Source organism: Mixophyes fleayi, chromosome 9 (assembly GCF_038048845.1).
Source record: "Mixophyes fleayi isolate aMixFle1 chromosome 9, aMixFle1.hap1, whole genome shotgun sequence".
Taxonomy (NCBI): domain Eukaryota; kingdom Metazoa; phylum Chordata; class Amphibia; order Anura; family Limnodynastidae; genus Mixophyes; species Mixophyes fleayi.
In genome coordinates, this window is record NC_134410.1 from 24,779,323 (window position 1) to 24,804,602 (window position 25,280).

Here is a 25,280-nt window from a genome sequence, read left to right on the forward strand (position 1 = left end):
CCCCAGCTGTCACACTGTCCCCCTCTGCTGCCACCTGTCCCTCTCTGCTGTCACCTGTCCCCCTCCGCTGTCACCTGTCCCCCTCCGCTGCCACACTGTCCCCCTCCAATTGCCACCTGTCCCCCTCCGCTGTCACCCTGTCCCCTCCGCTGCCACACTGTCCCCCTCTGCTGCCACCTGTCACCCTGTCCCCCTCCGCTGTCACCCTGTCCCCCTCCGCTGTCCACTGTCCCCCTGCGCTTCCACACTGTCCCCCTCCGCTGTCACCCTGTCCCCCTCCGCTGTCCACTGTCCCCCTGCGCTTCCACACTGTTCCCCTCCGCTGTCACCCTGTCCCCCTCCGCTGCCACACTGTCCCCCTCCGGTGCCACCATCCTTTTCACTCTGCCCCACGCCAGACATAAAAAAAAAGAGAAGACAGAAACTTACCAATCAGCGCGGCGCCGGGACCCAGCAGCCTCCTCTCTCCCGCAGCTGTCACTGAATATAGACGTCAGTGACAGCTGCTGCGGGAGAGAGGAGGCTGCTGGGTCCCGGCGCCGCGCTGATTGGTAAGTTTCTGTTTTCTCTTTTTTTTATGTCTGGCTCGCGGCACCCCAGTGACAGCGCCGCGGCACCCCTGGGAGCCGCGGCGCACACTTTGGGAACCGCCGCACTAGGTTAAGTGCTACATCATATTGAATATTTGTCCAGCTAGAATGCAAGGGCTACAAAGAATTTAGTGGGCTGTATGCTCATTCACACATCTATGTTGGAAGAGGGTTGTTGTCTTGTGTTAACTGTGTAGAGGGTGCAAATAGAGTAATCTAGGAAGATTAAGAGAGTGGTAGAGGAATATTATAAGCTTGTCTGAATAGGTGGGTTTTCAGAGAACGCTTGAAGGTTTGAAGACTAGAGGAAAGTCTTGTGATGCGAGGGAGTGAATTCCATAAAGTGGGTGCAGCGGAAAACAGTCCTGTCTTAAAAGTTCCGCTGAGCACAATAAAAGAAGGGGACAATCCATATTTTCAGAAACAAAATCATTCCGTAATCCATTATTCTTTAGAACCTGAACGTGGTAAAAAGCAAATCTCATAGTTGGGAGGGATATGTGCAAGCCCCACTCCCACCGGAGCAATGGAGATATGTTCAGGGGAGACATGTGACTTGATGGTAAAGTTCTGCAGCATTGTGGTGACATACAAGAAAATTTCCATAACTGCCAGGCTTATACCAGGGCAAATTCTCTTGCCTGAAAAGATATGAGAAGATGGAGACAAAAGATGATACATATAGACCTACCAGTAATACACAGGTGTCTTATACTCTATTGCAGACACTAACATTTACATGGTCAAATCATTCGGTCTGACATATTACACAGCCCAAACTAGGGTGAGTATGTTCAAGTATGACAAGTGTTGGAGTTCATTACAAGTTCAAGCCTATTGCTGTAGCCTTGACCTTGCCTAGCAGTCGTGCTGAGGTCGTGCTAAGCGCTGACAGTAGAGACAGCAAGAGTTACAGTTGAGAGGTACGCAGGGCCAAGTTCTAAGTGGGAGATTAGTAATAGCCATGCAAGTCTGCAGAGTCACTGGGTACATTTACAGGCATAGAAAAGAGGGTGGGAGCGAATGGGCGCTCCTTTTTGGGAGAGGGGAAGGGGTATTGTGAGTGCTGCCTCATACCATATGGGGTTGTCTCAGTTCCCCACAACAGAGTTAAATACACTTATATCTTATGGGAAAGGGCGCAGTAAGGGTGGGATAGGAATGAAAAGGAATGGATGTGAATTGATCAATGTATTAATGTATTATTATGGTAGGATCAAATCTAACCTAGTCTTAACTTATATAAATGCAGGCAAATGTGATGGATGCTAAAGAAGATTTTCAACACTTGCAATATAGTCACAATGCTTGCATACAATATATATGTCAAAATTGAGGATGATATATTATCATTGTCACTGATCCTACCACAATATTACATTAATACAATAATCCATTTACACCCATTCATTTTCGTTCCTATCCCACCCTTACAGCGCCCTTTCCCATAGAATATAATTACATTTACAGGCATATTGGGACCAATTGTGTGTTTTAAGGCTGAAACTGTCAAGTCAAGCTTTTTAATGAGTAAAGCTAGGTACACACTACAGAATTTTCCACCAACTTTTTATGCCGATCGATTTTACATGCGATTGATGTTCCGATCGCTCGGTCCATGGACTGCATACATACTAGCCTTGTTTAGGACGATAAAGGGAAGAGCGGACGTCTCTTTAGTGACTTGTTACAGCCATGTTGTCATGAGCAATGACTGTAATTTCGTACTCACTGCTGTGGATCGGTCGGAAGTTTATACACACTACACAATGGAAACGAGATTGGAACGAAAATATTAAACGGTACGACCAACCAAATGAGGCGACAATCGTCCATTTGGGCAGACTTTTGACCATCGTGTCACTACACACACTGACCCGACTTTTGAACGAGCAGTCGTATGTCGGCTGATTGGGCTGATTATTGGACGAAAACCGTGTAGTGTGTACCCAGTTTAAACAAAGTACAAAAAGAGGAGCGCAAAGCACCAAGTACTTAAATAAAAATTTATTCCAAATAAAAACAAATATTAAAATGGATTAAGCATAAAACCAAATGCTAAATATATCAAACAGCTGTACAAAAACAAACTTATCTTAGAATTACAATCAAGCTATGGCCAAGATATAATTATCATATGGTACCATATGTAAAAAATATTTATAATGAAATGCCACTAATGAAATCCAATCCGCAGACTGCTTGATGAGATAAAATTGTTCCTTTGGAGCTAATTTTAGAGAATAGTATGGATTACCTGTATTCCGAAAAAAGAGAAGCCACAATTCAAACTTTTCTTAATACCAATCCATTTAGCAATTTATAATAATCATTTCCTTTGCGGGCTCAATTTGGAATCCAAACATATAATAATAAAGGATCCACCGCAAGGTGCAGTTCGGGCACCAGATAAAAGATAGATTATTTCAATATTTCTTATTGCTTTTATATTTAACAACATTAGCTTGTCAGGTTTAGAATTGGCATAATCCTTGATAGTGTAAATGTGCCGGAGTACTAATGAATATTTCTTGGCATCAAAAATGAACACATAAATTTACTTAGCTCTCCTATGTAGAAACATAAGTCCCGAACTTCCGATGTTAGTGATCACTCCAATGAATAAAAAGCAGTCAACGGAGGAGAATCTCAGCAGATATCACAAAAAAGCTTGCTAGAAATAGCTGGCCAGCGCTTGATAGAGAATCAGCATATAACAGTCCTAACGCGTTTCCCGGCGGTATAATCAGCAGTAACCCTTACTAGTATATGGCAAAGGAAAAAGAAGCCCAATAGGTTTTTTGTCCTTTGATAAATCGGCCTAACTGTCTTGAAATTTGTATTGTAACATCACTGATTATCTCCACTTCCTATTTAATTCATTCATGTAAAGTGTTTGCTATATGGATTCCATTACCATCCATTCCCCCCAACATGGACCACTGGTGGAATCATAGTTTCCACATGCAAGATATCTATTCAACAACAATCATACCATCAATCCTCCCAGTACAGAAGCCATTTCTGCAGAGACAGGATTACCCTCACCTGCTGAAAATGAAATTAGAGCATTATTCTTCTTAAACTTCCCATTTTCATCTAGAAAGTTGTTTGGGTTAAAATGCTTTGGGTTGTTGAACTGGGTCTCCTCATAGTGAACACTTGTCAGTAGTGGGATGAAGACAGTTCCCTGTTTGTGTGGAGAAATTAGTTTTAGCATTTTTTAATGGTTTCATTTTCTTCATTTGACTATAAAAAATAATTTTTACCTCACGGAATTTATAATTACGGATCTGTGTGTCCTTGGTCAGCTCATGTGGAAGAGCTAGCGGAGCAACATCAGCAAATCTCTGAACCTCGTGTATAAAAGCTTCAGTATAAGGCATCTTAAGTCTGTCTTCATAATTTGGAGTACGACAACCAATTACATTGTCTATCTCTTGGTAGACCTTCTCTGGGGGGACAAAAATATTACATAACAATCTTTCAAGACATCATTCTTATATGGAAAATCTTATCAACACTAACTTCTTGTATACACTTCATGTATAAAAATATCCACTTATTTACCTGTCCTAGTACTTACCTGCTACATTGGGATGTTTCAAGAGAAGTAAAAATACGTAACACAATGTATTGCCCACTGTTTCGGTTCCAGCGATGATCAAGCTCATGGTGTTCATCAACAAAGTGGTGTGATTATAGTAGATGGAATTCTTTTTCTCTTCCTGAAGTAGGAAAAGTAATTTAGATTTTTGGATAAAGGGAGTATATAGGGAAGAGTTACATAAATCAATAGTTCTAAATAGGGTTATGTAGTCACACAAAGGAACACATGGTAACCCTTGCAAACCACAAGTGTTGAGCACCCAGTTTAATCTATAAATGTATGGTCCACCAAAAAGTCACACCACTCAAGTGAAAACCTATAAATGATAGGCACACAACCTTTCCAACAACAATGGCATTAAAATATTAAAAATAACATTTGTAAAGATGGTTTAAAAACCTTAACAGACACATTTTATAACTTGTTTAGGGAAGTGAACATGGCAAAACGATTAAAAAAAGCAACCGTAAATTAAGCATGGTTATCCCACACTTCAATACCAATTTCAAACTGCATAATACATTGAGTTAACATAAAATCCCCATTCAAGATAATGCAATCAAAACACTTCCAGAGATAATAAATCAGTAGAGCAAACAGCACTTCAAAAAGATATTAACACCAAGGGCCTGATTTTATGTAGTATACACCTATCGGTGTTGGGGTGAAAGCTATAAGTTTGAATATGGGGTACAATTCTTCAAGAACATGGAGAGGCAGATCAGGGACGTCCAAGTGGAACTATAGGTGCGGCCTATTTTCTGTTGGCCACATCCACAGATATGCCTGTTAGAAGGTGTATTTCCGCCATCTACTCAAGCCATGACATAAAAATATGTGCAGATGATAATAACTATCAGCATGTTTTGAAAATAAAAAATAAATAATTTATATAATGATATTCACCTTCCCCCCCTGTTGAAAACCAGCAAAGTGTACTGTCTCTACATTAAACTGGGAGCCAGCACCAGGATGAATTCTCAAATGGAGTTGGGCTAAAAAAATACATTCCCCACCCAATGGAAAACAAACCACATGCGAATAGATTTAGGTCTCTTCCAACCCCCCATATTTGTTGGGTTTAGGGTAGTGAGTGAAATTTTAAAAGAACATTACTTTACTATGTGACACTACAAGCCACATGAAGAGCAGCCATTAACTGTCTGGCCTGCAGACAGCAGTGTCAAGATTTGAAGCTCTGGACCCTGCTGACTGTCATTATTGTAGCTGTATTATCATACTCAGCAATGAACAAGCTGCAACTGTTGCTTGGTCTTTAAGACTCTGGCTCTCTCTAGAATCAGAATCAGATCATTGTTGAGTTTATGCTGTTTTACTGTTGTAGTTCTGATGATTCAGTCCTGTTTTTGATATCCTGTGTGTGCACCTTTGCTATCAAGTGTGCAATCTGGAGTTTCTGGCACCCTGTTACCAGAGAGCAATCTTGATTTACTGACTTCTAACTTCTGCCACCAGTGTGCAATTCTGAGTTCCTGGCATCCCTGCTACCAATGTGCAATCTTGAATTCCTGGAATCCTTTTATCCAGAGTGCAATCTTGAGTTTCTTGCATCCAACTACTAGTGTACAGTCATAAGTTCCTGACACTCTGCTATCCATATCCAATCCTGAGTTCCTGACACCCTGTCACATGAGGGCAATCTTTACAATCTATACTCAGAACTTAACATAAGAGCATACTTTAATACATCAAATACATTGTGGACACTTTATTGATCCTTGTTGGAAAAGTATATCTTGCGGATCTAAATTACCTGTTGTGGATTTTTATCATTAAGTTTGGGAATCAGCATTAATTCTGGAAAATTTGGAGATATGCATTTCATAATTATAAGACCAGAGTTTTGTTGAAAAGAGTTCTATATTGCTATACATCAGTTGCTAATGGTCAGTTTATCATATCCCATCACTGCTTAAAACTGCACACACTCTACGGTCCACACCTGTTGTATATATTTAAGAGAATTTTATAATTATTAATAAATCAATGTTTGTTTTATACAAGATGCATTTTATGTTTTAATTTTAAAAACGTAGATTTAGCTTTAAGTCAATCCTTGTATCACTTCTGCTACATCTGGGTTTCTCATATAGTCATTGTATTCCTTGTACTTGTGTGTTTTGTGAGTCAGACTGTCATAGATGTTTTCACTTTTGATCTGCTTGGTGCCATACCTGAGTAAAAAGGTAATGTGAAATTACAAGTTGTTACCGATAGTGTCATGACGCAAAATGTTTTTTTTTTTAATGATCTACAGTACAGTACAACTGTCATTGCTACATATCATTCGTGTCCTCAGCGGCCAATACTAGAGGTGATCACAATATTTTCTGTTTTTAACATACAGTCAGGCACACAAATTTCTATTTCAGGTTTTAAACACATCAATACTGTTTTTTGCACTGTGCAATCATATGTACCTGCAACTCTAATCACAAAGCTGTTTTCTTAGAGCAGTTTAAAATTTGGTTTGGGAGTGGGGGAGTGGTTTGGACACCATTCTATACAGTTGCAGGTCCAGAGAGCTCTGCAGACTTACAGGCAAAATCAAGTCGCATTGCGGACTCCCCTTTCAAAAATCTGCACATTGGGCTACAACCTTGCATCTCTGGAATGCTTTCTGGCCCCATCTCTGTCGAAAACTGATTACCGGCCCCTGTTAACGAGGCCCAGGCATACTTTTCTCCTGGGTTGTACCTGGATCCGGGACTGGTCCCTGCCACAAGACTGCTTGGCACACTGACAGGGAAGATCGTCCCTCTCCCCTATGGACTAATGCTGATAGGGACCCTGTACCACTGAAGAGCATACCTAGGTGGTGGGAGGTGAGTGGCCCCCTCAAGTTTTTCTTCTACGCAGAAACCACCATCTTGAGGAATCCACCGTACTGGCAACAGCTGCCACATCTACACCTACACTCACAAGGCCAGGACATGCACCAGGGCAGCCCCTCTCGAATTTGGGCAGCCTCGGGTGGCAGGGCGGGAACTGGACCTGCCATAGACCACCCACCCACCCTGTGACATCTAGGGGTCTGTGGCACCCAGAAGCACATCAGGCAGACTGAAGATCAGTGTGATCACTGAGGCATCACTCTGCCTGGAGCACCTGCTGACTTGCAGGGTTCTGCGCCCACAGCAAATAGATACACTGGATGACTGGACGTTTTTTACTAGATGAAGCTGACACAATTTTGGGACCTGGTTGGTGCTACCATCAAGTACATGTGTCCCCACACCAACAATACTCTGCCACCCAGTACCTGGACAACAGAGAATGATATGTCATTGACTCTGGCCTCCTGCAAGTCCCCTCTCCCCTCGCCCTGCATTGTGCCCTATGTAACTCTGCTCCTATTGCCTGAACTGTGAGAGCTCACTGCCACTAGGTGGCCACCTGTATTAAGACACCCCTCTTGAGCAATTGCACTCTCTCAGGAGATCAATTTTCATCAGTTGGCTGCCCTCTGGTGGCCACTGACGATATTCAGCTCTCCCTTGCCAGTCCAGCACTGACTGTCCCAGCAATTATTTATAACTTGTTATAACACAGTGCCTCTTCTCTGTGCACAGTACAGGACAGGCGATTCCTGCCTGCTGTCAAGTTGTAATGTAGTCACTACCCTCAACATCACTTGACCCAAGCTTTGGGTATGGGATCAGCAGTTCCCACACACATGCATCTGTGTAACTAGGGTTCCAGACACCCAAAACAACCTACTGTACAAGGCTTCCTGTTTTACTCATAAGCAAAGAAAAAGGGCCTCATCTAGAAAGGAGGCTGGTCACAGCAGAGATGAATCTCCTCAACCTGATATACTACACTATCTCAAGTTTTCCATGGTCTGCACTGATATGAATCCGCCTGCCAACAGCTCCCCTTTACAATCTCAGTTGGGCGACAGTCCTGCTCTAGAACAAATGTACACTCCCAACCCACTGTGAAGTGGTGCTAGCCTGCAGGAGCTCCTGCAACACATTAAATCTCTGTCAACTAAACAGAGCATTTTAACCGTGGAGCAAAAACTGCAGGAAACTGTATCTACAGCCGTCTCTAGCATTTATACTTGCATTTACCATCTTGCCAGAAGACTAAGAGCTTTAGAGGATGACAGAGAGACGCTTTGAACAAATATATTGCAAAACTCCAGGAATCTGTACTACGTCAAGCTTCTGAATTGAAGGATCTTCAGGCAAGAGTAGATGATCTCGATAAAAGAGGCAGTCACAAAAATCTTCATATTAGAAGCATTCCTGAAAAGATCCCACCACATGGTATAGTGGATGTGCTCACCAAGATCTTCAATGAAGCCCATAGAGCCATGCGCCCCAAGGCCCTGCGATATTATTTGCAGACTCCACTATCACTCCCAATGGGAGGACATACTGCGTAAAATTAGAAGCTTTGATGAAATTAAGTTTGATGGACATCTGATCCATATATACCAGTACCCTTCCTGGCACACATTACAACAGAGAAGAGCTCTGGCAGACGAACTACGCAAACTCGACATTAAATATCTCTGGGGTTTTTCTTTTAGCCTACATAAAGCCCGGGACAACACCACAAAAAACATAAACTTAATGCACTCAGTCAGAGGTATGCATATTCCCACTCTTTTGCGGTCTACCAAAGCTAAGACGGCTTTTGACAGAGTTGATTGGCAATTCCTCACTGTAGTGCTAGAGCATATGGAATCCTTTCCCTTTATAAAGACCCCACAGCTAGAATAATAGTCAATGTCTCTCCCTCTCTGACACATTTTGCATACACAATGGAACTATGCAGGGTTGCCTACTTTGCCCCCTCATATTTATCTTTTGCATGGAGGCCTTGGCCAGGTCTATTATGTATAAATAATCCTGATTAGCTGATGATCTCCTAGCTACCGTCACCAACCCTGTGATATCTCTGCCCAATTTAATGATAGACTTTAAGTGGGTCAGTGAATTATCTAACTTCAAAATTAACTAATCTATGGCTCTAAATCTCTTGACTGCTTTGTTGGCTCTACAGGGGCTCCAACACTCCTTCCCCTTTACCTGGCATCCCGCTCACATAAAATACCTTGGGTTACTACTTATGAAAGACCCAGCATATCTATACAAAGCCAAGTTTGTTCCCTTGATTCCTAAATTCCGATTGGAGCTTCGGTACTGGTGGTCAAAAAGGCTTCTCCTGGCTAGGGAGAATAAACATCGCTAGAATAAACACGCTGCCGAAACTTTTTTATTTACCCCAAGTGCTCCCCATTCATATTCCTCCCAGATATTTCACTGATGTTCAGAGGATTGTTCGTGAATTTGTTTGGCGGGGAAACCACCCTCGATTTCAACACAATATCCTCTATATGCGGAAATCGCAGGTGAGTCTACAACTACCACTATTCTTTAAATACGACCGTGCTACTTAATAGAGTACTGGAATGGCCTACAGCCCCAGACTCCAAGCAATAGGTCCTGGTTGAGGGTCATATGATGGGACTAAAAAATAAAAAAGTATTATTGATCAATGCACTGATCTAAAAATACCATATTAAAAAAGACAACTAACAATAACCTCCCTATTTATCAATAGTAATTAGTGTCATTTTATGTGGTATATGTTTGCTTTTTATTTTTTAGTCCCATAAAATGACCCTCAACCAGGACCCATTGCTTGCAGTCTGGGGCTGTTTTTTTATTTTTTATCATTAAATGTGTATTTTATTAATATTGGTTTCACGGATTTATTCACATAATTGTGTGGGTACAACTCTCAGTGCTGTGGTTTTTTAGTTTATATTTAATTTTCACATAAGAACTCACAGATTCTTCACAGCTGCGAGAGCTGGACCACTAATTTTGTTTTTGTGATAAATGGTTAATCAGCACCAGAAGCTTTTTAAGCTGTTTGCTATGGCTATTCTACTAGTCTATCAATAAACGAGAGGAGGTTCAAGGTCCTCTCAAGATGGTACAGGTGCCAGTCCCAACTCAGTAAAATGAATTCAGGTCTCTCATGGTCCTGAGGGGGGTGTGGCTCAGGACCTGGGACACCCTTCACTTTTGGTGGAGCTGTCCGGTCCTGTCTCCCTTTTGGAGACAGGCTAGACAACATGCTATACAGATTTTGGGATGTCCAGTGCCAGAGGGTACAGACTTCTGGTTATTGAGCTTCTCCAATGTTCCAATCTCCAAATACAAAAAATCTTTTCTCTGGCACTTAAACAATGCAGGGACGGCAGTAATTCCAAAACATTGGCAGTCTCCGTTTTTAAAGGAATGGTTTAAATGGATTGACCTTTATAGGACTATGGATGACTTTTCTGTGTCTGGCCAAATGTGGTGCAATGACTTCACAGTGCCGTGGCTTCGTTGACTTGAATACAAGGAGTCCCCTTCTTGTCGTTCCCTTATGGACGGCGAATAATCCCATGCTGCACTGTTTGAGCTTTCTGGACGGGACCTCCTCAGGTACTTGGTCAGTCTCTCACATCTATCCACTTGCTATTAACATTCTGGAATTTAAAGAAAGCCCTGAGGATATTCTGTCTCCCTTCTCTCCCCTTTAACCATCACTTCTTCACCTTACCCCTCCCCCTGTTTCTCTGTCTTCACTTTTTGTTTTATTGTCCTTTTATATTGCAAGCTGTGAGGTTGATTGATGCTATTATACTTCAATGTGTTTTGATGCACTAGTTACATGTGATTGTTTTCACCTCAAGAAAGATTACACACAAAAAATAAATTTGGTTTTAGACTAAATGATAAAGCTTAAAAGCATGTATCATGCTGGAGGTAAGCCGGTGGGATATATGTGCTCCTATTGTTTATGATTGTACGGTAATGCTATTGAGTTTGGAGAGGATGTATGCCTATCTTGTATAAGGATATACAGAGTTACAGGAGGGACATTTGTCTGACATCTATTAACTGGATGGTGGTACCTTGTCCATTTTGATCAGGAAACAGTCTATAAAATCATGATGGTTATTACTATCCAAAGCCTTGATGTTGTTCTCTGCTCTTTTCCTGATACATATGGAATGTCCCACATCCTGATCACCTGGTGATCTCCTTTTCAGTCTAGTCTCAGTGGATTATGGGTAATGCATTCTTAGTGAGATGCTCAATTCAATTGCACATTTCTACCTACACAGAATTCCATAATCATCACACAACTCTTTTTTCAGTATGTTTTCAAATTTGTAGTCAGTGAGGTTTTAAGCTATACAATTCAAGTTTTAAAAACATGTATCATACTGGGGTTAAGACATGTGTTCCAATGGTTAATGTTGGTATGGTAATTGTAATGAGGTTAAAGAGGTTGTGTGGAGTGACATCTATAAAAAGGATGCTAGTACCTTCTCAATTTTGATCAGGAAACAGTCTATAAAATCTCTGGGATTATTACTGTCCAAAGACTTGATATTGTTCTCCACTCTTTTCTGGATAAGGTCTGTTATTAACGTATAATTCTTCATTAGTTTCTTATGAGGTCCTGGTATATACTTCATGAACCCCGGGTAGGTGTTGTATATCTGACAGAACAAGACAGAAACCCATACATTTTGGTTAAACTGAGTCATATAAACCACATCTGCACATATACATCTGAACATCATACATTTCCCCCACCACTACAGCCATCCACCTATTGCACCTCAGCCACTGTCAACCCTCCTTCATCACAACCACCATCATCCACCCACCGACACCCCCACTAAGTTAATACCTTGTTGTATAAAAAACTGAGGTGAAGGTGTACTACAGTTAATATTTTGTATAATTAATCTAACACTTTTTCCATGTTAAATATTTCATATTTCCTTTTTTACATTGAGGTAGTACGTACTATTCCCCAAGCACTACTCATGGTTTTGAAGCTCTCCTGGAGGCAATGTATAAGATTTTGGAACTCTTCATCTTGATATTCGAACCGTTTGCCAAACATAACAGAGCAAATGACGTTAGACACAGAGCAGTGTAATTGATGTTTGGGATCTATGGGGGAACCTAAGACATAAACAGCAGATAGGAAAAAGGAAGAAATTAGAAGGAAGAAAACCAAGAAATTCATGGACAAATGTTTTATGTATATTTTATAGGTTTTAAACATGGGGTTTCTTTATTATTAGAGGTTTGAATTTAAAATAATAAATTCACTGTAGTTTATTTTTTGTTATAACCTTAGATATTTTAGTGGGATAGAAGCAATATACCAAAACACTGATTGACTTTTACTGTAACTTGTTTCCTATGCTGTAGGATACCTTTAATTATTATAAAATTTGCTTAATTGTGGAAATTTGTAGTTGTTTGTTCTGATTATTCTTATTATGGTGCTGACTGTGGATAATCTTAAGGGTTCCTTCATATGAGATCTTCACCATTTTTAGTAATGGTATGCCCTAGTGTTTGCTTATTGACACAATGCTCATCTCTCTAAATTACAGCAGTGATTTAATTGTGGCCTGAGCTAACGAACAAATTAGGTCAACATTACAGGATAAATTGAGACAAGCACAATAAAGTATTTTGTCTAATTTCAAAAAGAGATGTCAGGAATGATGCCAGGAATGAAAATTAATGTCGGCAAATGAGAGGATTCTGCAAAGATTTAGGAACTATATGAGAGGGCATAACATAAAATTATTAAAAAAACAAGCAATAAAAAAGCAGTAAATAAAATAAAACAGCTGCAAATACAGTTAGTGATATCAGTGTGACCTGTCTGTCGTGTTCAATGTGTATCAGGTGTGTGATATCGATGTGATCGATGTATAGTGATCAGTGTGTATCAAGTGTGTGAGGTCAGTGTGACCTATGTATAGTGCTCAGTTTATGCCAAGTTTGTGATGTCAGTGTGACCTGTGTATAGTGATTAGTGTGTACAAGGTGTGGGATACCAGTCTGACCTGTGTATAGTTGTCAGTATGTATCAGGTGAATGATATCAGTGTGACTGTGACCTGTGTGAGTAGTATGTATCAGATTTATTACATCAGTGTGACCTGTGTATAGTGATCACTAGGGAGAATATTTGTTGTGTGTTTTTTATGTCATTTATAACAACCTAGACATTATTTCTTAATATTGTTACTGTGGTGGAGACATTTATAGGCCGAGTAAATAGCATTATGGATGGATCGGAGGAGGGGACCACTAGTCTCTTGCCTAGGCCCCATAGTCCAGCTCTGATAGGAGTTAAGTGAGCGTTTAATAAGAGCCGTGGAGATTTCGACTGCATTTGTGGGCTGAGACTGATAATGCTCCAAGCCCAAAACCACTAAATCATCTTAAACTGCAAGTGTAACTTCAAAGATTGTAGCCTACTGAGTAAGAACATGGCACTGGTGACATGTGTGAGACTTATCGACAAAAGTAGATTGCTGTAAATTGCTGAATTGATAAAGTGTAAGAGTTCATTCTGCATAATGGAGACATTTTACAAGAGAAAGTTTGATTTCCCCAATGCATGAAAGGCCATCTCCAGGGGAATAGTAATAGCTCATTCTGTGATTTTAATGTTTGGATTTTAAAGAAAACCGATATGGTACCAATAATTGTGCCAGCTTAGTGTGAACTCTGTTGATGAGGTCCTAATTTTAATTTGTTTTAAACTTGCATTTGTATTTGCATTTACCCCTTTTCCAAGTATCCACCAATAGAATTCAGTAATGCAGAGAGTCTGAGCTAGCCAAAGATGCCCTGAGACAATAAGTGCTAAAATACAAACTGGTGCCACAAAATACAGGACACAGCTGTGCACTGTTACACTGGTACACTAATACCACAGATAACACAATAGGGTTACACAAGTTTCCTGCATGTAATAATACTGGCTGATAGGTGGTGGGGAATTCAGTACTGGTTTGGATCTGTTGCGATAAGCCTCACTCATATTGATCAGTGTAATGTAGTAGTGAATTCACAGGAGAGGATGTCTGAGGACTTTCTGGTTGTCACAGCTTTTGTTAACTCCTCTCTGTGTTCCCGCAGAGTATCTCAGCAAAGACACTATTGGTGTTCCAAGTTGCACAGGTAAGCCACTTTTAGCATACTGAGTGCAACAGTCAGCTGACTCTTACCCGTCCCTGTGTAAGCAATTTTTAAGTGGGTAGAGTTAGGCCAACACATTAGCAGTTCAAGCATCTAAATATTAACAGCACAGAATAGAAATATGAAGCCTTGTTACAATGGTGTGAAAAGATTGCAGTGTAAGAATGGAATTCAATTAGCCGCGATGTTCCTTAGAACACTGCGACTGCACATTTTTACCATTACTATGGCAAATTATCTGCACATTTTCCCTCACACCTCTATGGGGTGCAAGGAAAAGCAGTGGAGATTCCTATAAAAAATCCTGCGGCTGCGATGTTCTGAGGAACATCACAACTAATTGAATTCCCCTCTAAAAGCACCCTTATAAAATAAAGTTCATACATTCAATTTGTTTCTAAAAGTAACAAACCTTTTTAGCATATGAGGCCCACTAATTGACTTGCTTTATAAAGTTCTGTGTTCATATACATTACCCTTTTTGTTTCTCAGCAATTCAATGAGATACCCTGCCTCCTCTTTTATCCGTTCCTCAATGCTTCGTTTTCCCATCCCGAAATTAGCCAGTGTCATCTGGGAAAAACGCCTCAGCTCCTTCCACTTCTCACCATTACCACAGATTATCTCTGCAGAATAAAATACAACAGAGAATTATTTATGTGCTAATATACTAATTACTCTTAACTATAATGATATTAGGAATCACAATACTTTGCTTTTATATAGGTTATGCAACATCATAAGTTTGTTTACTTTTTTATTAAAAAATCCTACTGTGAAATAATGACACAGGGACACACACAACATGCACTTACATAAATAGACTGACATATCCCAACACAGACAAAGATGGACGAAAACTGACCTCCTCTTTCATCTTCTCACCTTCATTCTTTCTACCTAACACAGACTGACTTTCTTGGGTTACCTATTCTCCCTCCCACCTTTGGTGCCCGTTTTCTCTCCCATCTTTTTGAGCTCTAAAACCTTAGTTGATTTTAGAGCACCGGACTATCTTTTGTTTTCAAAATCTGTGGTAAGTTTACACATTACATCCCAACGGTTTGAGAAGTTGGGAAGGACCCAGTATATATAAGGTAAGCAGGTGCAGTGAGTTAACAAGTCACAAGCCAAAGCCTTGAGTCAGGGTCAAACCGGAGCTTTACTTTCAAGATCCACAGCATAATACAGCAGTGTAGATGTGTGAGAATTCCACACTCCCCAGACATCAGCCAAGACTAAATTGAATTTGAGCCCTTAAATAGCCCCCCCCTATGGGGACTTCCTACTGACTCCCAGGAGATTAATCTTTTCTTCATATGTGGCAGTTTCTCAGCCCACCACATACCCTATTAAAGGGTGGCCCCCGACTACCTGAAGCAGAAACCCCTCACTACAGTCCTGCTTGGTACAAAAAGTCTGCATTATTAAGGAAGCATCCTGGGTAGTGACGACCTCAAAAGGGAATGAATGAAGAGCAAGGTACCATCTAGTGAGATGAGCATTTGAGTTTATCATAGAATGGAGCAATCTTAGTGGGGCATGATCAGTAACCAGAACAAACCACTTGACCGCAAGGATTTCCTGTGGATTTCCTTCCAGCTGAGATATAAAACTGGATGCTCTATCCCCTCAAAAACTTGGCACAGGACTTCCCCTAGTTTCACATTGGAGGCATCCATCTGTAATCCAAATTGTTTAGAAAAGCCTGGCGAGCGTAAAACATGACCCTCACAAAGGATCCACTTGATAGTAACAAAAGCAGACTGACACTCAGAAAAACATGCTACCCTATTTGGAGTCATAATTTTCTTCAGGTCCGTTAAAGGAGCCACCAATGTAGAGAATTGGGGAATAAAACTTTTACAGTAACCCACCCATACTAAAAAGGAGCACAACTGTTTTTACTTTACAAGGGATTAGGGATGTGGGTCCCGAACTGTGCGCTGTGGCTCCCTGGGATCCCACAACGGTCTCACAGGGATGCCGGGGAACAAGATCAGTGGTAAGTACAGTAAACAAGGCAGGGGATACCAAGCCTGAGAGGCACTCCCCTCTGCCTGCAATCCCCCGCTTGTCCACCAGCCAGCCAAGAAAACAAAAAAAAAAAAACAGCGGTGCCCGGGGCCTCCTCCCTCCTCACTCCTCCTTGTTCCCTTCTCCCTGACTGTCGGGCATGATATCATCACAGCAGACATTTTCAATAAGGACCTGCGCAGAAAGGGACCAGAACTTAAGCATGAAGAAAGAAAACAGAAGAAAAAGAGAAGAAGACCAAGAAAAAGGTAAGTAAAGGAACAGAGGGGCAACACTGTAATGAAAGGGGCAGTGTGCTAAAGACACAGTGTAATAAACGGGAAACTGATGAAGGGGAAACTGTAGTTGAGGAGCAAAAGCATGATGGAGGGTACAGTGTGATGATGAAGGGGCACAGTGTGATGATGAAGGGGCACAGTGTGATGGTGAAAGGGCACAGTGTGATTATAAAGGGACACAGTGTGATGGTGGAGGGGCACAGTGTGATGAAGGAGGGCACAGTATGATGCAAGGGGCACAGTGAGATGCAAGGGGCATAGTGTGAAAAGGGGCACAGTGTGTTAAGAGGGCACAGTATGCTAAAGCACCACGAATCCTCGCTCCATTTGCAACAACATTTCTGTGTGAAGATGGGTTTTGGTCTATTGCTGTAATAAAAAGCAAGTACCATTCAAACATCAGCGTGAAACAAAACATAAGGAAATAAGGTTGGCAGTGTCCAAGCTGTATCCCAAGATTTGAAAAGAGGCGCACACATTCCACTAATAAATAAGTTTGGTATTTGTGGCTGGATCACTTATAAATAACTTGGTAATTTATAAAGGTATAAATTAATTTAAAGGAAATAGCGCAGGGCGCTTATTTATATCATTGCATTGTACGGATTTTACTATATCATGTGGCACTTTGTATAGGAAATGCATTCATTTCTGAGGTATTAATTTCTGCTGCAATAAGCATTTGTTGAGGACGTCTGTTGTTTAGCTTCGAGAGGAAGTCCTCATTAAGGCTAATTAAGTCTATTCATGTGAGTAACCAACATGTCCTTTTTAGTCTAAATGCACTACCTGAGGTAGTTACTGTTGTTCCTGAGTGGTCTTTTTTTCCAGTGTGTTAAAACCTGTCTGAACATTGTAAACAGCACATGACGTAAGATATCACAGATAAGTGTAATTTTTGTTAAGTATAAATTGCGTTTAAATGCATGTTTTGGGAAATATATTGCATCCTGATACTAAAAATAACTCAGACTTCTTGGGGCCAGCAAAGGGTTCAGGGGGCTGGCTTTCCTCCTGCTAGGCTGTGTCCAAAATTCTATAAAACAGCACTGGTTTGTACTGAAATGTATCAATATTGTTCCATCTGACTTTCTGATGGCTGGTACCTTCAACCAGTGTGAACTGTCCTTATCAGGACACTGGAGCTAATAAACATCATTTGCTTCAAGATCCTGCTTTGACAACTTCCTCCCTGCTGTATTTCCTTTGCCTTATAGATTAGACCCAAATCTAATCCGTTTTCAGCTGTTCTGAGGTTTGAACCCAGCTTTCCAATACCACCGCTCTGCCCGCTACCCAGCAACTCTGGCCAGTGTGATAGGCCAGGGGAGATCCATCCATAGCACCCCCGATCTATAGGAAGAGGTCAGGGGTACAAGCTCAGGTACACTAGCAAGGGGATATACTAGCAGTGACAGTTACCCAGAAGGATGCCATTAAGGAGTCCAGTGGTGGCAGCATTGTAAGACCCTCCTACTGTGGCATGGGTGCAATTGGGATAAAGTAAGGGAACGGTGGCAAAGTAAGCCCAGCCGGTCCAGCAACAACAGGCAGGGTGGCATTGGTGGTCCATCCTGTCACAGTATTTTTCTAACATTCTTTAATAAGTAAGCACATTTAACAATTAATGTTATACGGTACTCTCTTTATATATTTATCAGAATCTGATCTGATTTCAGAATATGATAACAGGCTACTGACTGGACAATTAAAAAAAACGCAATTATAGGACAAGCCTTGAATTAGACACCACATTATACTGACTCAGTATCTGTTTTTGCTTAAAAAGATATCATATTTTACTCAGCCATAGAGGGTAATTGTATCCAAATATCATTTGAAGCTATGTGGTAATTGGATTTTGTTATACAAGTTAATCTTGTTTAATATCATTCAAGATAAAACCAAGGATTAATGTCCAGCATATATACCTGCTTGCCTAAAAGCCTAGTTTATTTTACTCTGGCAACTTTCTATTTAAACATAGATGAGTGTGATAGGTCTGAGATTCTTCTTTGTTAACTTAATAGCCAGAAAATACAACAGGAAGGTTACTGAAGAACCATCTATGAAAAACAATATCTGGCTAAACTGCCTGAGAATTCAGTTATTGAATGTTAAATAAAACAAGCTGTTCTGAATAAAGGGAAAGACACAGGGATAGGACTGAAGACAATTTCACATTCCCTACATGTACCTCTAGGTCAAGTACTTACCATCTCCCTTGGTATAGTCATGGTATCCAGCATAATAAGCTCGACCACTGAATTCTTCAGCCTTGTCAATCAGAGTCTCCTTTATAGTTTTATATCCACACAGCACAACACAAGGACGATGCCCTTCATATATAGTAAATATGTCTCCATAGGTTTTATGCAACTAAAAGTTAAAAAAGAATAGTAAATAATAATTGATGTGGCTACTTTGAGTGGTTTACATAACTCTACCCATAATTCCTAGAGTGAGCATTTCAATATTTTTTTGTTTTTGTTTTGTCAGATAATGCTAGGTTTATAGAAAGTTATATGTAAGTAATTCCTGTTTGACTGTTTCTACTACATTTTTACAGTGGAGGGCTTTTTGGCCTCAAGCTCATCTCATCAGAACGGGTTAGAGCATAATGGTATTATGCAAGTCTATGGGCCATTCATTAATAATCTGTGGTGTAAGATCAAAAAAAGCTCTCTGCAAGATGGATATATGGCTCCGAATGTCTGGTTTTATCTATGCTATTAAAGGATCATTGACAAAAGGATCATTGACAAATGTTCATGATAAACATAAATGTTCTCTGTTGAACTCTGCTGCCCCCAAGTGGCAATGTCTGGGACCCCTGCATCTATGGAGAAACTAGCTTCTATAAAGTGACACATGATAGGTAATTCAGGACTTTATATCATGCATCACAAGAACTGTTCGGTGTTATGGCAATACCCGTTAAAATGATGAGACCCTTAGAACCACTTCATGATGTCTTCATCTATTGCAGCCCCCTTTCTTGTTGTGTGTGATATGCTCATGAATACTTGGTTACCCCCAGGTCTTGTCTTGTAGGAGTATGGCCTTATGATCTCCGGGTATTATGGGGTTAACAAATGGAACACAGATGAAGGCAGAAAACAAAAGTAGACATCAAGAGTTATGCTGAACAGTTAGTTGGAATTTTTAATAGAGTAGACTAGTGATACCTGATAGATCAGTATCACTAAGGGGTTCTGGCTGGAATAGTCCGTACAAAATCTAAAGAGAATTTAATTAAACAATGAAACAGAAAGCTAACTTATTTAGATGTTTTGACCATATGTAATCAGCTTGTGATTTTTATATATGAGATACTGTAATTATTAATGAATAACGCATTTTATCAAATTAATTGGTAATGTGCGAAGCTTATACCCTTAGTGCTCCTTCTTTTTTAAACTGTGTTATAAGGAGGGTATGTTAATACGTTCTGCATCAGGAAGTCTTACTGTATGTATATAGTTGAAATAAATATTAAACTGTGTTTGTGTGAACTCATTTAAAAAAAATAGCAGTGAATAAGAGATTTAGCTCTGACCAAACTTGTTCACGTTTTAACGAATTCGAATAAATAGTTTGCTTGGATCTCAGAGCTTACAGAAATTGTGCCATTTGACATTATATAACTCTGTTGTGTCCATCTTTGAGATTTTTTTGTTAAGAATTCTGGAACATGTTACTTCTCCTTCAGTTGGGTATGTCTCTGTCTCACCTCCATTAGTGAATGCACAACATTGTTTAAGTTAATCTTGTAGAGAGTTCCAATGATGGGAAGAGGTGTTGGTCCAGGGGGAAGTTTGGCTTTTTCCAACTTCATCCTTGTGTATTTAGCCAACAAGCAGGTGATGAGAATCACCAGGAGTACTGTGGATAGTGAGTAGAAATCCATCCTGTCAACAGAGATCAGATGATTATTTTCATGCTGTAAGTTACCACTGGAAAGTACTGGAGAGGAGTACCAGGTGTTAACTTTGGCTCAGGAGAACAAGTTCCTATACCTAAACTAACTTTACTCTTGTCATGATAAATTTGAATGGGGTAAGTTTAAATTCTCTTTCAGTCCAGGGCAACATGCTACCACCAGACAATTTTCTTAGTATAATAATCCCCTTTGCTTTATTTTTTTTAGTTTGCTTTATTCCTAAATGATTAATTGTTAAAAGATTATGAAAGACACTGTTAACATACATGTATAGCCACAAACTTGACAACACTATTATTGAAGGAATAAAAAGTGATAAATAAAATGTATATAGCACTACATATTCTCAATACAAAGTATATGAAAAGTATAATATATCACTGTGCTATTCTCTTATATTAAATACAAATATGTCACAATAAATAGGAAAAATCTTTCAGGCTGAATGTTTAATCAACCATCTACAGCATGGCTGGGTGACTAGATTCACCAGGAGAATGTGCACAGCAATTCAACACCACCAATGCTATGGATGCAAGTCCTCTGCACAGATTGGAGGGTGCTGGATGAGAGAACTGGAAGCTCCAGTACATCAAGAGGTGTTTCAAAACATACTTTGTATTGGAATGTTTAAAATGAACAGTCACACGTTGTACAAGGCATTCACAACATGTACAATAATTTATAAGTTTATGATTGCTCTCTCTCATTGCATGGACCAAATCCGCCTTTTCTGGAGGCCGAAGATGGCTGTGGTACCAAGTATCAAGCATTATAGATGAGATATTGATATATGATCATGTACAGTGCAACAACATCATTCATAACGCTAACATGCATATAGAAATAAAAATAAAATGTGCAAAATAAATAGTACAATTGTTATAAATGGTATATGTCCACAAAAATGAAAGTGATGAAATACTTTTGTACTGATAATAGCCATATATTACTCATTGGATTCACCCCAGGATCAAACTATCAGAATCGGGAATGAAAGAATGAAGTGTGTCTTTAAAAGGTGCTCTCCCCAATTGCAGGTGCAGTGTGATAAATTAGTGGGACAGAGTGATGTGTGCAAAGTTTATAAGAATTTTAATATAATGTGTCCTATGAACAATCAATCTTTAGTTGTTATTTGTCATGTAAGTGATTATAATACACCTGCTGTTTGTATTGTTGTTATTTATTCAACTTGATTCACTTGATATATGGCATTGCTATATCTGCGTCTTGAAAAGAATCCTTCAGTGACCCTGCATGAATAGTTAATAGCAGAAGCCGCTCCCTTGTTAATGAAGCCAGTGAATGTGTTGTCAATATAGAAAACTGTTTTGTTTTGAATCAGCAATGATCATTCTGCAATATGATGCTAACTTTATAGAATTATGCTTGAACTAAGCTGTATTAAACTGGGATGGGCATGACTTGAATCACAGGTAAGCAATCAAATCAATAATCAAGCTATAAAAATCTTCACAATATTTTTACCAACAATCTCTTCGAATGCCTCAAAAACTCTTCACATACATCTCCATAATCACATACTTGCCAACTTTATTCTCCTTTATCCAGGGAGCCTGCGTAAGAGGTGGGCGTGATGGAGGGGCGTGGCTCCAAAATGCTTGTCATTTTGGACCCGCCCCCCATGACGTAATAACGCAAACGTGTCATTTGTGAGCAGGGGACGGGGCCAAAAGTCGCGATTCACTGGGAATCGCGGCGTTTGGGACCAAATTCTGCCCAATTCACTAGGAAGTGGGCAGATCCGGGAGATTGCCACACTCTCCGTGAGACTCTCGCAAAATCCGGGAGAATTGGCAAGTATACATAATCACAGCATTAATTTAGCGATTGCTCTCTAAACTATCTTGCTTATAACACAGATACATTTCCACCAAATGTCTTTACTTTATCATATTTCTGCCTCATCGAAATGAAAGCTCTCAATCTTTCCCTATGAATGTTATTGCATGCTGCCACTTTAAGTGATGCATTTAATCTTTGTTTCTTTCAATTTGCAAACACAAGTAAACCTGTCTGGGTGGCGCCCATCTGCCCTATTAATAGTGCCACAGTACAAATCACATGTGGCGTAGGGGTTTATAAACATCCACACATTGCACGTGGTTTGAGATTCCACACTCCAAAATGCCAAACAGTAAATGCAGTTGAAATCCTCTGTCAATTTGGAGCCGCTCTGTATGTGGCCGCACAGCTCAAGCCCGCAGCTGGGCAATTGCATTTATTTATACAATGTAATGTAAATTTCCAGGGGTGTCCTTAGTAGGTCTCAAGTCTGCCAGCTCTGGTCATAAACTGTGCTTCTGCTGTTACTCGGTATGCTATCACATGCTGGCCATTCACCAATCAGAGTGTCAGGAGGTCTGCACACACTGATTGATGGATGGCTGGTGCTATCAGAGGGAAGGAAGCTAGATGGGTATAAAGGCCTCCCAAACATCTTCTGAAAATTGAGTCAATGTGGGACTGCTGCAGGGGTAAGTGATGGATTTGGGTCCATCCCAGAGATCTGGGGTCTGAATGAAAGCTGAAAACCAAATTTATTGGAAAAAGAAAAAACAAGTGACGCTGCTAATTAAAAAGTATATTTAATTAAACCTAATATGGCAAAGTACACATACACCAAAGGATTTTGTATATAATTCTAAAATCAATTAAAAATACAAATTCTGATATAAAAACATCAAATACACAGCCCAATTATCATGACAATATATCTTATACATCAGTGTCAACGTTCTTAATACAATCTCTGGGATGAGTTTTAAAAGATCAGGGCAGTGTTATAACTTTTACAGCATGTGATTTAGGAAGAATCTTTACTGTTAAAGCCTATTGCAAAAGCCTATTAGGAACCCAAATGTCACAATTAGGCTTGTATGGGCTCTCTTAATTGTATGGCAGTCACTTAGGCGCACTCTGTATTGTATGCGAGTCACTAAGGCACTCTCTGTATTGTATAGTCATCACTTAGGCGCTCTGTGTATTGTATGGCAGTCACTAAGGTGCTCTCTGTATTGTATGGCAGTCACTAAGGTGCTCTCTGTATTGTATGGCAGTCACTAGGGCATTCTCTGTATTGTATGGTGTCAATAAGGCGTTCTCTGTTGTATGGAGTACTCTAGATTTGTCTACGCATTGATTACTAGTCAGGTGGAACCAAGCCCGGAGCTTCCATTAGGCAAGGTTAGGCACTTGCCTAGGGCGCCGGGCTCTGGAGGGCGCCGATTTTTGCGGGAAGGGGGGGGCGCCGATTTTGACAAAGTGCCTAGGGCACCATGGACCCTAGCACCGGCCCTGGGTGGAACTGCTAATAGGTCTTTGACATTACCATTTTTAGATATTTTATTGGCTATATAAAATCACACCCACATTGGCAAACCATGGTTGCACAGTTTTAGTCACTCAATTTTCCTGTCTGCCCCTGTCTGCTAATATGACTGGAAAGCAGTCAGCAGATTTCATAGCAGGCCAAGGGCACTTCAAATGTGATCCAACTAACAAAATTGTATCTTATACTTTGTATCTATTAAAAATACCAGTAATTGTAACTATAACATAATAGCATTCACAAGTGCACAGACTAAGAAATAGGAATTTATGAATAAATATTCTCACAACATATTGCTTAAATTAAATCATTTAACTATATTGTAAAAAATATAATAATATTATGTTTAATATTAAGAATAATAATAATAATAATAATAATAATAATAATAATAATAATAATAATATTTAACATCTGTACTATTAAACCAAATAATATATTTATTTACATATACATAACATTGATTGTAAAGAAAAATATGTAGAACATGTACATAACATTAAACAGACAGCTGTCCTGACTCCCATACTTTCCTAATGTTAATATCATTATACCAGAGGTTTTCTTACATCTGCAGTGTGTAATTGGCTTAGGTTCTCAATGCCAGGGTTACTGCCCTGGACGCTTTGCTTTTGCCTCTTCCCCCTGGTCTGAGTGACTGTCTTGTCTCTTCTTTCCTTCCTTCACCCCTTCCCTGTCCCTTACCCCCTCCATTTGTCTTCTTGTTTTCTTTTCCACCTCTCTTTAGTACAGTTGTCTAAAATAATGTTGCTTTTTATCTGTTTTCCACTGTGAAAACTTTAATAGAATTTATTTAAAAACAAAAAATACATTAATCAGACCGAAGAAATATATAAAAATCTGTGTAAAGATGCATTTGAATCAAAGCCTCTACCTCTATGGATCTAGCTCTTCCAACTACCCTTCGCCTCTAATCTTCTTTCTGACCACCACTCTTATCCATCTGTCCATTCATACTCCACTTCACTCTCATATACAATCCTATCATTTCTCTTTTTCTCATTCACACTTACTTATCTGTGTTGTTGTCTATCAAACGTCTTCCCACAACTCTCCTCCAGCATTTCACAAATTCTCACTAGTTTATAAATTATTGACCAGCTAACACATTCATCTGTCCCATCTGGCTCCTTCCTCACCAACCACCCACAGACTCTGTAGGACTGTGCCACACCACTCCAGACATCCATTTCCAGGACATCAAGTTATTCCACAACTAAACATCACTACAAAATAAGTGACTTCAATATTGACTTTCTGATGCTCTGTAACCTGATAGTGCAAAAGGAAAAGCTTGGAAAACATATCAGGTCACTTACCTTAAAATGCTGAGTCTGAAACTGCAGATTTCAAATGATAACACTCCCTGTGTGGTTTAAATAG

At 39.9% G+C, this 25,280-nt stretch overlaps 1 protein-coding gene across 1 annotated transcript; it reads right to left on the reverse strand.

Annotated features, from left to right (window-relative positions):
* Positions 1 to 563: 563 nt before the first annotated feature.
* LOC142102263 (cytochrome P450 2F2-like) lies at positions 564 to 25,280 on the reverse strand. The gene is made up of 10 exons (XM_075187006.1): positions 25,217 to 25,280; positions 20,312 to 20,489; positions 18,795 to 18,957; positions 14,740 to 14,889; positions 12,058 to 12,218; positions 11,567 to 11,743; positions 4,177 to 4,318; positions 3,860 to 4,044; positions 3,639 to 3,780; positions 564 to 1,231 (listed from the first exon to the last, which is right to left on the reverse strand). Exons 2-10 carry the CDS (start codon positions 20,486 to 20,488, stop codon positions 1,035 to 1,037), a joined length of 1,494 nt encoding a protein of 497 aa, XP_075043107.1. The 5' UTR covers position 20,489; positions 25,217 to 25,280; the 3' UTR covers positions 564 to 1,034.

Excerpts from the sequence above, each read along its gene's own strand:
- LOC142102263 (XM_075187006.1), bottom strand. The coding sequence starts at position 20,488 with ATGGATTTCTACTCACTATCCACAGTACTCCTGGTGATTCTCATCACC. Across the intron at positions 12,219-14,739 it reads ATTGCTGAGAAACAAAAAGG|GTTCCCCCATAGATCCCAAA; the intron begins GTAATGTATATG and ends TTTATGTCTTAG. Across the intron at positions 4,319-11,566 it reads TCCTGATCAAAATTGAGAAG|GAAGAGAAAAAGAATTCCAT; the intron begins GTACTAGCATCC and ends TTCCTACTTCAG.